Here is a 13,878-nt window from a genome sequence, read left to right on the forward strand (position 1 = left end):
CTGATATGACCCCCAGCCCGACTGCTTCCCTCCCCTGTCTTTGAGAACTCAGCCAGTGAACATTATTTCTGAACTCTGGGTGTGGTTGGCAGCCACAGCTGATTTGGGACCTTATCAGTAAAGTGTCTGTTGGAACAGTTTTCACAGCTTTCCCCTTTATTGCCACAGGCTTTTTCAACCCAATGTGTTTTCAAGGTTTGAGAGATGAGCATGAATAACATGAATACTATTTTAATTGTAAATTAGATACCATGGAATGTTGATAGGCCTGCACAGTGGTTAGTTATTCCAATCAACATCATATGACGTGTTGTGTTCAGAGAAACATTTTGTTCTAGTACAAACCAAGTTCTGGTATATTTCAAGCCTTGCTGTTTGGGGTTTTAGGCTGGGTTTCTGTACAGCACTTTGAGATATCAGCTGATGTACGAAGGGCTATATAAATACATTTGATTTGATTCAAGCACGTCATATGATGTACGGTGTTTGAAATGACGAAAACAGCTCCAGCAGTAGTGGTGTCTGACTCTGACGCATGTTTTTCTGTTGATATACTACATGACCAAAAGTAGGAGAACACCCCTTCAAATTAGTGAATTGGGCTATTTCAGCTCCATAGACAAACATTGGCAGTAGAATGGCCTTACTGAAGAGCTCAGTGACTTTCAACATGGCACCATCATAGGATGCTACTTTGTGGTAGGCCACACAAGCTCACAGAATGGGACTGTCGAATGCTGAAGCACATAGAGCGTGAAAATCGTCTGTCCTGGCAACACTCACTACCAAGTTCCAAACTGCTATCGGAAGCAACGTCAGCATTACAATAACTGTTCGTTGGGCGCTTAATGAAATGGATTTCCATGGCCGACAGCCACACACAAGCCTAAGATCACCATGTGCAATGCCAAGCGTTGGCTGGAGGGGTGTAAAGCTTGCGGCCATTGGACTCTGGAGCAGTGGAAACGCGTTCTTTGGAGTGATAAATCACGCTTCACCATCTGGCAGTCCCACGGACTAATCTGGGTTTGGCGGATGCCAGGAGAATGCTACCTGCCCAAATCCATAGTGCCAACTGTAAAGTTTGGTGGAGGAGGAATTATGGCTATTATTGTAGACAATTCTGTGCTTCCATCTTTGTGGCAACAGTTTGGGGAAGGCCCTTTTCTGTTTCAGCATGACAATGCCCCCATGCACAAAGTGAGGTCCATACAGAAATAGTTTGTTGAGATGTTGTGGAAGAACTTGAATGGCCTGTACAGAGCTCTGACCTCAACCCCATCAAACACCTTTGGGATGAATTGGAATGCTGACTGTGAGCCAGGCCTAATCTCCCAACATCAGTGTCCATCTCACTAATACTTTTGTGGGTGATTGGAAGCAAGTCCCCTCAGCAATGTTCCAACATCTAGTGGAAAGCTTTCCCAGAAGAGTGGAGGTTGTTATAGCAGCAAAGGGGGGACCAACTCCATATTAATGGCCATGATTTTTGAATGAGATGTTCGACGAGCAGGTGTCCACATACTTCTGGTCATGTATTGTATCTTGAAACCGTAACTTCAAATCCTCACACACAATGGACACAGAATCCTCTGGTAACATTATGTCCCAATGTGTCTCATAAACCTTTGGAGCCAGATTAGAATGCGTCTGAAGAGGCAGGGATTGGCAGGGAGGCAAGCAGGGAGACATGGAGGGATTCTGAGACAGTTAGGAAGTCAGAGAGGAGAGTCAGGGAGGGAGTCATGGAGAGAGACAGCATTAGGGCTGGCCCAGATTCTCAGTGGCTACCTCCCTGAGATCCCCCATACCTCTTCTGAGGGAGTTGACGCCGCTCATTCTCAAATAGCAATCTCTCTCTCTCCCCTCTCACGAAGGACAAAATGACTCGGTCTTAAACAGGAATATATTTTGAGGTATTTCTTTTTTTGTGTGTGTATCGGTGCAGAAATCTTTCTTTAAGTCACTGTGAGACAAGAAGGAACCCCTGGCATTATCTCTAGGCAGTTTACTGATGCCACAGTTTTTTTTGTCAGTGTATGTGTATGGGACAGCTAAGGATAGAGGAGTCTTTAGGTTAGAGATAGGGAGAGAGCAGGAAACACATGATCAAGATAAAGCTTCCTAGAGAGCCATAACAGAACTGGGAGAAGAGTGACTGAGAGCTGAGGTTTCTCCACAGAGAAAAAGTGCTGGATCTACAATTACATGAGTAATGAAGTGGGTATGGCTCTATAGTATAACCTACTCAACTCACTAACCACAGTCATCATTCAGCCATGCCCTTTAACAACATGGACCCAATTGCAATGGTTACCTTAAACTGCCAACATCCTTTGCGCAATCGGCTGATGTTGAATGTCCAATTTATTATTTTTATTTTTTTGCCAAGGCACCTGATTGGATTAGATAGCTCATGTGATGTTTCTCAGCCATTGACAGACAAGAACAAATGATGAACAAATTGATGTAACAATAGCATAGCTAATGACTTATAGTGCTTGCCTAGTGCTTGATCTAGGAGGGAGGTGAGAAGGGGAGAGAAGATAAGAGAGAGTGGATAGGGTGTGTGTCTGCATGGAGATTTGATCTGCAGCGAAAGGACAGGACAGGTCCAGAGGTAATTTCAAGGAAGAGTTTGAATACGGGAGGCTGGGGAACACATGATGACCTTTGACTATGATATGCTAACATGTAATACAAGGCTGAATGACTGCAAAGAGGACATGAATGGGCAGAATCATGAGTACTGTAACCATAGAATTAGGAATTAGATCTCGACTCTCTCTTATTCCATCACATGCAGTGTAGTGCTGAATCACTGGTAGGGCATGCTACACAGGGATTTTAGACCCACCCGCCCATATTCCCTGATGCATTTACCCTGTCCCATCTCTGTCTTCATAATGAATTGGTTGCCATGGCTTCAGTTGCCTAGCAACAGACCAGTCAAACGCTCCTAATCCTGGGCTGTTGACAGTGAGCTGTGACTAGGGGAGGGGGAGGAGGACTGTACAACACACAGCAGCACTGGAGAGAATAGATATGAGGTGTGTGTGCACGTGCGTGCACTTCCGCGTGTGTGTGTTCTGCCTGCATGGGTGCGTGTACTGTAAGTAAATGAATGTTTGTATGCGGTAAGGAGTGCACAACAACTGGGTTGCATACTGGGTGTATGTGAGGTGAGAACAAAGTACAAGGGCTTGTTGGTTGGAGTGTTGTACAGTGGACATACATTTCAAAGAGCTGTTACAGTGATCTGTGATTGCACTCTAAGCCCCATAGACATAGTAGAGATGTTAAATTAAAGTGTCCAGTGACTCCAGAGAGGATCCAGAATAGGACCACACTTATCAACAGGTTTAACATCTCCTAAGGAGCGTAGGCGTACTTTCTCACGCTTCAATTTAACAAGTTAATATGAAAGTCCTAATTAAACGAGTTAAGGTAATACAATTTTATATTAATGATTAGGGAATTATGTCTAATTGGAAACTGGGTTTCACAGCAGATAGGATGACATAGAGCATGGGTATTCAACTCTTACCCTATGAGATCTGGAGCCTGCTTGTTTTTAGTTCTACCTGATATTGCACCCACTTTGTGTCCCAGGTCTAAATCAGTCCCTGATTCAAGGGGAACTGTCACCCTCTGACCGTAGAGATTTTTTAAACCTTTATGTATGGTTGGTCAGGGTGTGACTCGGCTGGGAAACTCTATGTTCTTTGTTTCTATGTTTTGGCCGGGTATGGTTCTCAATCAGGGACAGCTGTCTATCGTTGTCTCTGATTGGGAATCATACTTAGGCAGCCTTTTTTCCTTTTGTATTTGTGGGTAGTTGTCTTTGTTAGGGGCATTATAGCCTAGGTAATCTTCACGGTCGTTTCCTTGTTCTTTGTTTTGTTGGCGACATTTATAAAAAAAAGAAGAAATGTACGCTCACCATGCTGCACCTTGGTCCGGTCATTTCCACGACGACAGCGATCGTGACAGGAATAATGAAGTGGAATAGGCTTCAAGGTCCAGAGTTGAGTTTGAGGGACATACAGTGGCTAACGAAATTATTCACCCTCCTTGGCATTTTACCTATTTTCTTGCCTTACAACCAGGAATTAAAATAGATTTTTTTGGGGGAGGTTTGAATCATTTGATTTACACAACATGCCTACCACTTTGAAGATGCAAAATAGTTTTTATTGTGAAACAAACAAGACAAAAAAACAGAACAGAACTATTCACCCCCCAAAGTCAATACTTTGTATTGCCACCTTTTGCAGAAATGGCAGCTGCAAGTCTCTTGGGGTATGTCTCTATAAGCTTGGCACATCTAGCCACTGGGATATTTGCCCATTCTTCAAGGCAAAACTGCTCCAGCTCCTTCAAGTTGGATGGGTTCCACTGGTGTACAGCAATCTTTAAGTCATACCACAGATTCTCAATTGGATTGAGGTGTGGGCTTTGACTAGTCCATTCTAAGCCATTTAAATGTTTCCCCTTAAACCACTCGAGTGTTGCTTTAGCAGTATGCTTAGGGTCATTGTCCTGCTGGAAAGTGAATCTCCGTCCTAGTCTCAAATCTCTGGAAGACTGAAACAGGTTTCCCTCAAGAATTTCTCTGTATTTAGCACTATCCATCATTCCTTCAATTCTGACCAGTCTCCCAGTCCCCATCACCATGCTTCACTGTGGGGATGGTGTTCTCGAGGTGATGAGTGGTGTTGGGTTTGCGCCAGACATAGCGTTTTCCTTGATGGCAATACAGCTCAATTTGGTCACATCTGACCAGAGTAGCTTCTTCCATATGTTTGGGGAGTCTCCCACATGACTTTTGGCGAACACTAAACGTGTTTGCTTATTTTTTTCTTAAGCAAATGCTTTTTTTCTGGCCACTCTATCATAAAGCCCAGCTCTGTAGAGTGTACGACTTAAAGTGGTCTTATGGACAGATACTCCAATCTCCGCTGTGGTGCTTTGCAGCTCCTTCAGGGTTATCTTTGGTCTCTTTGTTGTCTCTCTGATTAATGCCCTTCTTGCCTGGTCCGTGAGTTTTGGTGGGCGGCCCTCTCTTGGCAGTTTTGTTGTGGTGCCATATTCTTTCCATTTTTTGAATAATGGATTTAATGGTGCTCTGTGGGATGTTCAACATTTTAATTCCAACCCTGATCTGTTTGGAGGGCTCCTTGGTCTTCATGGTGCCACTTGCTCGGTGGTGCCCCTTGCTTAGTGGTGTTGCAGACTCTGGGGTTTTTCAGAACAGGTGTATATATACTGAGATCATGTGATACTTACAGTAGATTGCACACAGGTGGACTTTATTTAAGTAATTATGTGACTTCTGAAGGTAATTGGTTGCACCAGATCTTATTTAGGTGCTTCATAGCAAGGGGGTGAATACATATGCACTCACCACTTTTCCATTTTTTTTATTAAATCTATATATTTTTTAACAAGTCATTTTTTTCATTTCACTTCACCAAATTTGGACTATTTTGTGTATGTCCATTACATGAAATACAAATACATTTATATTATAGGTTGTAATGCAACAAAATAGGAAAAACGCCAAGGGGGATGAATACTCTTGCCAGGCATTCCACTCTTCGCTTAGCTCTTGAAACACTCACCGACTGCAATATAATGTAGTCAATATTTAAACATAATTTACGATCTCAAACTCAGTTAGTCCTTGCCTCTCCTAATCCACATAGAGCATTTCTACAAAGCCACCATGTTTTCTCCCAACCATGCATGTATACCAGGAGTGTCAAACTCATTCCATGGAGGACCTAGTGGCTGTGGGTTGTAGTTTTTTCCCTTTCAATTAAGACCTAGGCAACTAGTTGAGGAGAGTATCTTACTAATCAGTGACCTTAATTAATCAATCAAGTACAAGGGAGGAGTGAAACCCGCAGACACTTGCCCCTACGTGGAATGAGTTCGACATGTGATGTTAACCAACACACAGCAAAGTGCACTGTGTTGTAACCCAACACTTTTGCCTGTAAATAATAGGGATGTCTAGCAAGCAGTAGTAGTCATGTGAGTTAGACTTTAGAGTCATTGATGAATGTATACATTATAAATCATAATTATTACGGTATGGAGAATGTATGGGGGACATCAATGACAGTAAAACATTGAAATATAAAAATGACTTGTGGAACCTTCTTGAATTCAAATGATCCTGGATTTAAATGTTGTTTATAGGCTGCACATTTAGAACCCAGAGCTTTTGATTGGATGTTGCAAAGAGCAGCAGCACAGTGTACAGCCAGCGAGAGGAGAGAGAACTGAGACAAGAGAGAGAGTGTATGTGTATAGAGAGCCCTTTTCTTTGAGGCTCTGCCAATTATATGGTAGTGCCATATGAAGCGAACCTTAATGAATTGAATTATGGAGGGGTGGCTCTTCACTCACTCCAGGATATATATTTACTGGAAACAAAGCATTAACACAGGGTTGAACCGCCTCATTAATACTTAAGCGTAGGCTTGTGTGTCTAGAGTGCTCAGGGAGAAGGGGCACTGCCAGGAGGCCATGGAGAGGAAGGCTGATGGTGTGTGTAGAGTCTATGGGAGAGGGGAGCTTCACGCTGTGTGCTGCTACCCTGGTACCCACTCCCCTTTCCCTCCTTGCCACTCTCCCTCAGAGAAGCTGTAACTCTTACTATGATGGAGTCGGCAGGTACAAAGTATAGAGGATCCCAAAGCACAGTGATTGGGCTTTTGCTTTCCTCTCCACGCAGCAGGGCTCTGGCGTAGAACCTCTGAGAACATGTGGAGGGCAGGAGCCACTAGCTCTGACCTTATTTAGTGTACACTGCTTAGGGCCCTGAGCTCAGTCCCTATTATCAAATTACATTGTATTTGTCACATGCGCCGAATACAATAGGTGTGGACCTTACCGTGAAATGCTTACTTACAAGCCCTTAATTAACCAACAATGCAGTTTTAAGAAAATAGAGATAAGAAAATATTTACTATAAGCTAAAGTAAAAAAATAATAATAATAATAACAAAAATGAGGCTATATACAGGGGGTACCGAGTCAATGTACGGGGGTACAGGTTAGTCGAGGTAATTTGTACAGGTATGGGTAAAGTGACTATGCATAGATAATAAACAGAGAGTAGCAGCATTGTAAAAACAAGGGGGGGGGGGTTCAATGAAAATAGTCCGGTGGAAATTTGATTAATTGTTCAGCAGTCTTATGGCTTGGGGGTAGAAGCTATTAAGGAGCCTTTTGGACCTAGACTTGGCGCTCCAGTACCGCTTGCCATGCGGTAGCAGAGAGAACAGTCTATGACGGGTGACTGGACCATGTTCTGGGCCTTCCTCTGACACTGCCTGGTAAATAGGTCCTGGATGGCAGGAAGCTTGGCCCCAGTGATGTACTGGGCCGTACACACTATCCTCTGTTGCGGCTTACGTTCTGATGCCGAGCAGCTGCCATACCAGGAGGTGATGCAACCGGCCAGGATGCTCTCGATGGTGCAGCTGTAGAACTTTTTGAGGATCTGGGGACCCATGCCAAATCTTTTCAGTCTCCTGAGGGGGAAAAGTTGTTGTTGTGCCCTCCTCACAACTTTCTTGGTGTGTTTAGACCAGATAGTTTGTTGGTGATGTGGATACCAAGGATGCCTACTTATACCAGAGAAAAGAGCCTGCGTCTCACGCCACTGCACCGGTTCCTGTTTGGAGAATCTCTAAGCTCCACCAAGAGCTACTTCAGATCCATAACAAGTCTGTATATTGATGATTGGTTCATAGAATTTATAGTATAAAGGCATCTGAATTTATTTGCCTAGTCCCTGGTCTAACATTGCACACATATCTCTCTCTCTCTCTCTCTCTCTCTCTCTCTCTTTCTTGATCTTGTGATTTGCTCAGAGCACCATGATATTTTGTGTAACCTTTTAAACAGCAGCCCAGTCTTCGAAATGAGCTCCTCCTTCAGTCACAAGCTACTGGATACACACCACATGCCTGCAGCCTCTCCAGCCCCATCCATATTTCTCTCTCTCTCTCTCTCTCTCTCTCTCTCTCTCTCTCTCTCTCTCTCTCTCTCTCTCTCTCTCTCTCTCTCTCTCTCTCTCTCTCTCTCTCTCTCTCTCTCTCTCTCTCTCTCTCTCTCTCTCTCTCTCTCTGATAAAGGCACATTCCTGCAGTACGTCTACTGTTAATCATTGGGGGGCTTTAATGTAATATCAGATCTATCAGGCCTAAGGTTTTTGTTAGTCACATAGATATTGTACATCTTTGGAAAAGCATAATCCATTACTGTGCTCTACTTGCTGCATCTGTACTGATGATGTCAGTGAGATTGTTCATATTTTCACATTTGGCTTCACCAACTGCCCAGCATGATCAGCAACTGTTTCCTTGTTATACTTCTATAACAACTATACTACCCAGTAATATGTGCAAATATTTGTCAGTATGCCAGTATTTTCGAGGGCTGTTAAAGTTAATTTTTTTTGATAACAGAACTGGCTCCGTTTCAGGAATTTGGAAAACATTTTTAGAAGAAAAATACAACTTATCCTAGGGGTTTAGATAACGCACAGCTGACATCTCCGAGGCAACACAAAACAAATGGGTCTTAGTCTGGTGGTTAAAAAAAACTAAGAACCACAAGATACGCATATTGCGTAATTTAAAATGAGTCCAGAAATACAGTCTAGCAATCATAAGAAAGAGAAGAGACAGTGAAGTTGTGTTTTGGGCAAAGCCAACGTCAGGCAGGCTATGCTTATGCTTCCATGACTAAAGCTGAAGGGTTGCGTAAATATGTCATCGCTGAGTATATGCTGGGCTTAAGAGATGTACTCAACCTATCAAGTCTATTCTGTCACTTAGTCCAACTGTTCACACTGGCAATTGTTCCTGTACATGGTTAAGTTCAGAGTAACACACGGTGGAGATTCCATGAAACTTAATACCTTTGATTTGTGATACATTTCATACTCACCTGACCTAAAAAACGAGTTTTTGATGTGTTATTTTACTGTGCATAGTTCCAGTAACTCAGTTAGTGTTTATGTGGGCAGTAACATTTCTCTACTCATGCTAAGGTTAGTGACAGAGAGGAGACATGTGCTCTGTTTTCCTGCAGGATGAGAGTTTAAGTGCAGGTCTTTGTCTGACCGAGTCATCAGCACATGTTTAGACAACATAGAAGTCACACCTTTGGCTGCTCGAGTGGAAATCTGTGACGTGCAGAGCAACAGCCACAAACATTTTTTTAAATCTACATTATAGGTTCAAAACCTGTTCTCATTTTCAATGAGTTATTGGCAACTTTGTATTACATTTTTTGGCAGATATAACAGTTGAAGCAAATCATATTCACAACCAAAAACCAATAAATGATAGATTGATAGATTAAATCAATAGATTAAATCCACTCCAATTAATTTAACACAATCAGGGCTACAAACAGCCTGTATGTAAAATAGCATTCAAAGGATCCTGTGAGATAGCTGGTTCATTGTTTGTTGAACAGCCATTCTCCCACATATCAATAGGCTGTGTCTCATGTCAGTACGCAAACGAAAAATTCTCATTATTGACTCTTCTCCTTCTCTCCCTCCCTCCTCTCTATAGAGTCGTATGGCAGAGAGCCTGCGTCTGTTTGACTCCATCTGCAACAACAACTGGTTCACCAACACCTCACTCATCCTCTTCCTCAACAAGAAGGACCTGTTGGCCGAGAAGATCAAGCGCATTCCTTTGACCGTGTGCTTCGCCGACTACAGAGGTCAGAACACCTACGAGGAAGCAGCGGTCTACGTACAGCGCCAGTTTGAGGACCTCAACCGCAACAAGGAGACCAAGGAGATCTACTCGCACTTCACCTGTGCCACAGACACCAGCAACATCCAGTTTGTGTTCGATGCAGTCACAGATGTGATCATCCAGAACAATCTCAAGTACATTGGGCTGTGCTAGGACTGGGGATAGGGTGGGGGGAGAGCGGGCTGCTTGGCAGCAGTAGGCCCCCTCGCTACCAGGCACGGTACACACAAGGTCTGCCTGTCTGTCCGTCTCTTTGAGGAAGTGGAAGAAAGAAAAAACCTGCAAGGGGGTTGGGGATTGTCAGGGACAGGCAATAGGTTCAACCGACCTGCTTGAAATGTTAGAGTTGAGGGTCAAAGGTCAAGATGGGATTCACCCAAGGTCAGCATAAATGTGTTTGCACTGAATATATAAGTATGTAGAGACACACAAACACATATGTACACACACATCCTTATTTTTGCTCACACACAAGGACTTGGGATCAACTGTCAAGCATTTGTTTGACATGGAAACACTGGAAACTGAAGACCGTGTCCCCAACCCTCTACCTGCCAAACTTGGGATTGAGCAGTCCGAGTTCTTTCCTGTCAGTTTCAAAGTTACATTTGTCTTTTTAGGTTGTTTGATTTACCCGAGTCATTGAATGCTGCTTTGCGAGAAGAATTTTGAAAATCAATAATTACCTTTGGATTTTTCCCCCTTAAAAGGTGGGTTCACCTGGCAAGGTATAGGGAGATGATGAGTCACAGATGTCCTGGGAATATCGTACGAGGACATGACTTACTGTATATCACAGGGTTTCCGTCCATACGAGAAAACTTCCACAGTCTGAAGCTGAAGTAAAGGGTATTTATCTACACACATTGGATCTCATTTTTTGAGGGCTGAATGGCTCTTCAAGGTTATTCTGTTGGTCTTTCTTTATTTGTCAAAACCTGCCTTTTAGAGCAGGTCTCTCTGACTTACCAGGAGAGTGTTTCACGCCATAGAGTCATCGAGTGTTCTCTAAGATCATTCCAGTTTCCAGCATCAAAGACTTAAAAAAACAGTGCCAATTTTAGTGTAAATAAAAACAGATCCCATCAATAATATTATCTTTTGGGTTTTTATTGACAGAAACCGTAAAACATGCATGATTTTGTTACTTTGGGATATTGATACATATGATTACTTTTATTTTAGGTTTAACTAATATATTCCCCAAAAATATACATAAAAGTCAAACACTGTGTACGATTGTACAGCTGTTGTCTAAGAGGAATATATTGAAAAGAGTTCTATAAATTGAGATGATGATGATGGTGATGACATCGATGACAAGCTCATTACAAACCCAGCATGAGAACATAATGTGGATGGAGGGAGGATTAAAGGAGAAAGGTTAAGACTGCAAAAAATATGAATGACAAAAAAACAAACGTTTCAGTTTAACCCTCCTTGCATTGTCTATGTGGACGTGGTTATACAGTGGGTTTGATGTGTAAATATGCTGTAAGGTTCACTGTTAAAACAAATGATCAATACAAGGTTGAGAGAGTGAAAGAGAACGAGAGAGAGAGACAGAGAGAGAGAGAGGGGATGAAAGCGAAGAGGATGATGTGCAAACTCAGCTAAGGGCTTCAGGCTTGACTTTACAGGATGTCCAGTACAACAAAAAACAGCCAATTTAGAAGAACTATAAAAAAAATAACAAATAAAATAAATTATGCAAATCCTGGTTGTGCAAAGAATGTGTTTTTGGGTGGTGGTCATGGGTAGGGTAGGGGTATACAGGGAAATACATGCTGCTATGTTTCAGATCTGCATGAGAAAAGTTTCCACAAATAGCATTCCAGACACTGTGGCTGATGAGGCACGTATGCCACTAATTCTAATCTCACACCACGCTCCCACTATTTCCCTCCATAAAGTCTTTTCCAATTTGTGAGTGGGACATGCAGTTCCTAAACCATCTCTCTCTCTTCTCTCCTAAATAACCATAACAAGAGCCTGTGCTTTTCTGGGCCACCATGCTGCACTACCAGGGAGGGACACATAATTGACACACAATTAGAGTAGGCAATTCAATTACTGGTAAATTGATTTATGTAATGAGAATTGTGTTGCAGCAGAGACGTGACAGGGTGGCAGAGGCGATTGGGATGACCACACATTCCACTCTAATTAGAGCACAAACCCTGCATGACCTTTTCCGACTGCAAATGGTTACACAGGTCACTGTTTGGCCAGCCACAGAGCCTCCTGCTTATTTAGAATGTATCAGAATCTATGCATTATTGCTTCATTAAGTTAGCTTGCATGGAATGACCGACGTGACTGAGTAAAAACAAGGACAGTGTCTGTCAGAGCCGTGCCGGATAACTCAATCTCAACCCTGACCTGCTGACCCTGTAGCTGGACCGGGTTTTAACCTTGTTGACATCTAAGCCTCAGAGAGAGAGAGAGAGAGAGAGATCCACCAAGACTCCTATTTTGTGAGTGGTTATGGAGTAATAGCAACAGTAACAATGGGCATTTGTTTGAGTTGTAAAATGTAAATTAATTCCAGTGAAAAGAAAGCAGAGGCCTGCGAAAATCACACCTGGTGGCTGTCATGAGGAGTGATACCAACTGAGCAAGAGAAGACAGAATACTCTTGAATTACTGGATGGGAGATGAATTTAAAGACATATGGAGATCAAACAGACTTAAAACCGTCAATGTTTTCAATCATCCATCATGGAACTATAATTTCAAAAGCTTCAGTACAAAATATATCTGACATCACGTGGCAGAGGCAATAACCACTGAGGTGCTGTGGACACAGTGTGTTTTTTAATAATGTTGTTGGTGGGTGAAGTGGAAACAATGTGGAACAAAGCAAGCAGCAGCCATACATGGAAACAAGTTTTGCAGTTACAAAATTGTTAGGAATTACAACATTGAGGGCCAGAGCAATGTTTCTGGATCATGCTTTGTGTTTCCACCAGAAATGCTCTTAAGGCGTCTACTGGTGTTGAAATGCATTGTGTGCCCACTTGTAAAGCAAATGGTTTTATCTCTATTTGCTTTGTATCTTCTTGCTGTAACTCAGTGGGATCACAACACGATTTTTATAGATTTTTGTGCAATTTGCAGCATATGACAGACACCTCAAAAGACTCCAGTCGATTTTCTCAAGTGTATTAGTAATAGAAGATGACTGAAGATGCCCTTTGCCAACAGAGGTGTTGAACGTACACAACATTTGATAAAACAAAAACAATGACAGGCCCAAATACCATGCTGAAAGTCAGGGAGGACATGTGAATGTCTATTTAAACGTCATCATTCAGCACAACTGTAATATGATCCTCTGCTAAAGTGCTGTCATATTTGTCTGTCTTGTCTCTGTCACTGAAAGGCCCAAATGGCTTTGCAACAGGATAGGATTCATGTTAGGGAGGTGAGGGGTGCAATTAAGCCTCATACACTGTTTTACAGTCAATCACTATTGATCAGGGATGAAATGGAATTACACCTTGGGTGAGAAGGAGCTATTAACTCACATGCATTCGGGTTAGTGGACTTTGAAAGGACATTAGTTGGCACTGACAAAACGTTGGCACACGGTGGCAGACAGTGATCTTGTTAAGACTTCCCTCTCAGGCACCAGGCCTGGGACCTATTTAACAGTTGGACAATCCTTTATAATTATAAGATTGGGGGATAATGTTTTATGTAGGTAGGATGTGGGGGAAAAGCAAACCTGTTTTGCATGACACAGCAGTATGCATGGATGGCTCTTTATCTGGACCTATGCTGCCTCCCTGTGGGTGAGAGTGGAACTTGCAGCAGCAGCATTCACAGCATACTGAGAAGACACCTGTCTGAAAACAGAGGTGGGATATTATGTCATAAATATATCTAACATTGCCCACTCCCCACCAGCCAGATAATTGCCCACTTCAAACAGTGCTTAAGCAGAGAGGCCTCTACATGTCTCCCCCTGAGACTTTTCCAGCTGATGAGAGACTCTCTGTAGCCAATCAATTCTTAATGAGAAATAAGGAATTAAGCCTCTGGAGCTATCGATCATTTCAATGATTGGTCTTATTCA

At 42.7% G+C, this 13,878-nt stretch overlaps 1 protein-coding gene across 2 annotated transcripts in view; it reads left to right on the forward strand.

Annotated features, from left to right (window-relative positions):
- Nucleotides 1-10,659, forward strand: part of LOC135544386 (guanine nucleotide-binding protein G(z) subunit alpha) — a 53,207-nt gene extending 42,548 nt beyond the window's left edge. For both annotated transcript variants that reach the window (XM_064971952.1, XM_064971951.1), the window contains one exon: nucleotides 9,606-10,659. In XM_064971952.1, coding sequence (XP_064828024.1) covers nucleotides 9,606-9,950 — 345 coding nt within the window. In that variant the 3' untranslated portion in view covers nucleotides 9,951-10,659. The remainder of the gene's footprint in view (nucleotides 1-9,605) is intronic.
- The last annotated feature ends 3,219 nt before the right edge of the window (nucleotides 10,660-13,878 follow it).

The sequence above is a fragment of the Oncorhynchus masou genome, chromosome 8 (genome assembly GCF_036934945.1).
Source record: "Oncorhynchus masou masou isolate Uvic2021 chromosome 8, UVic_Omas_1.1, whole genome shotgun sequence".
In the NCBI taxonomy this organism is placed as follows: domain Eukaryota; kingdom Metazoa; phylum Chordata; class Actinopteri; order Salmoniformes; family Salmonidae; genus Oncorhynchus; species Oncorhynchus masou.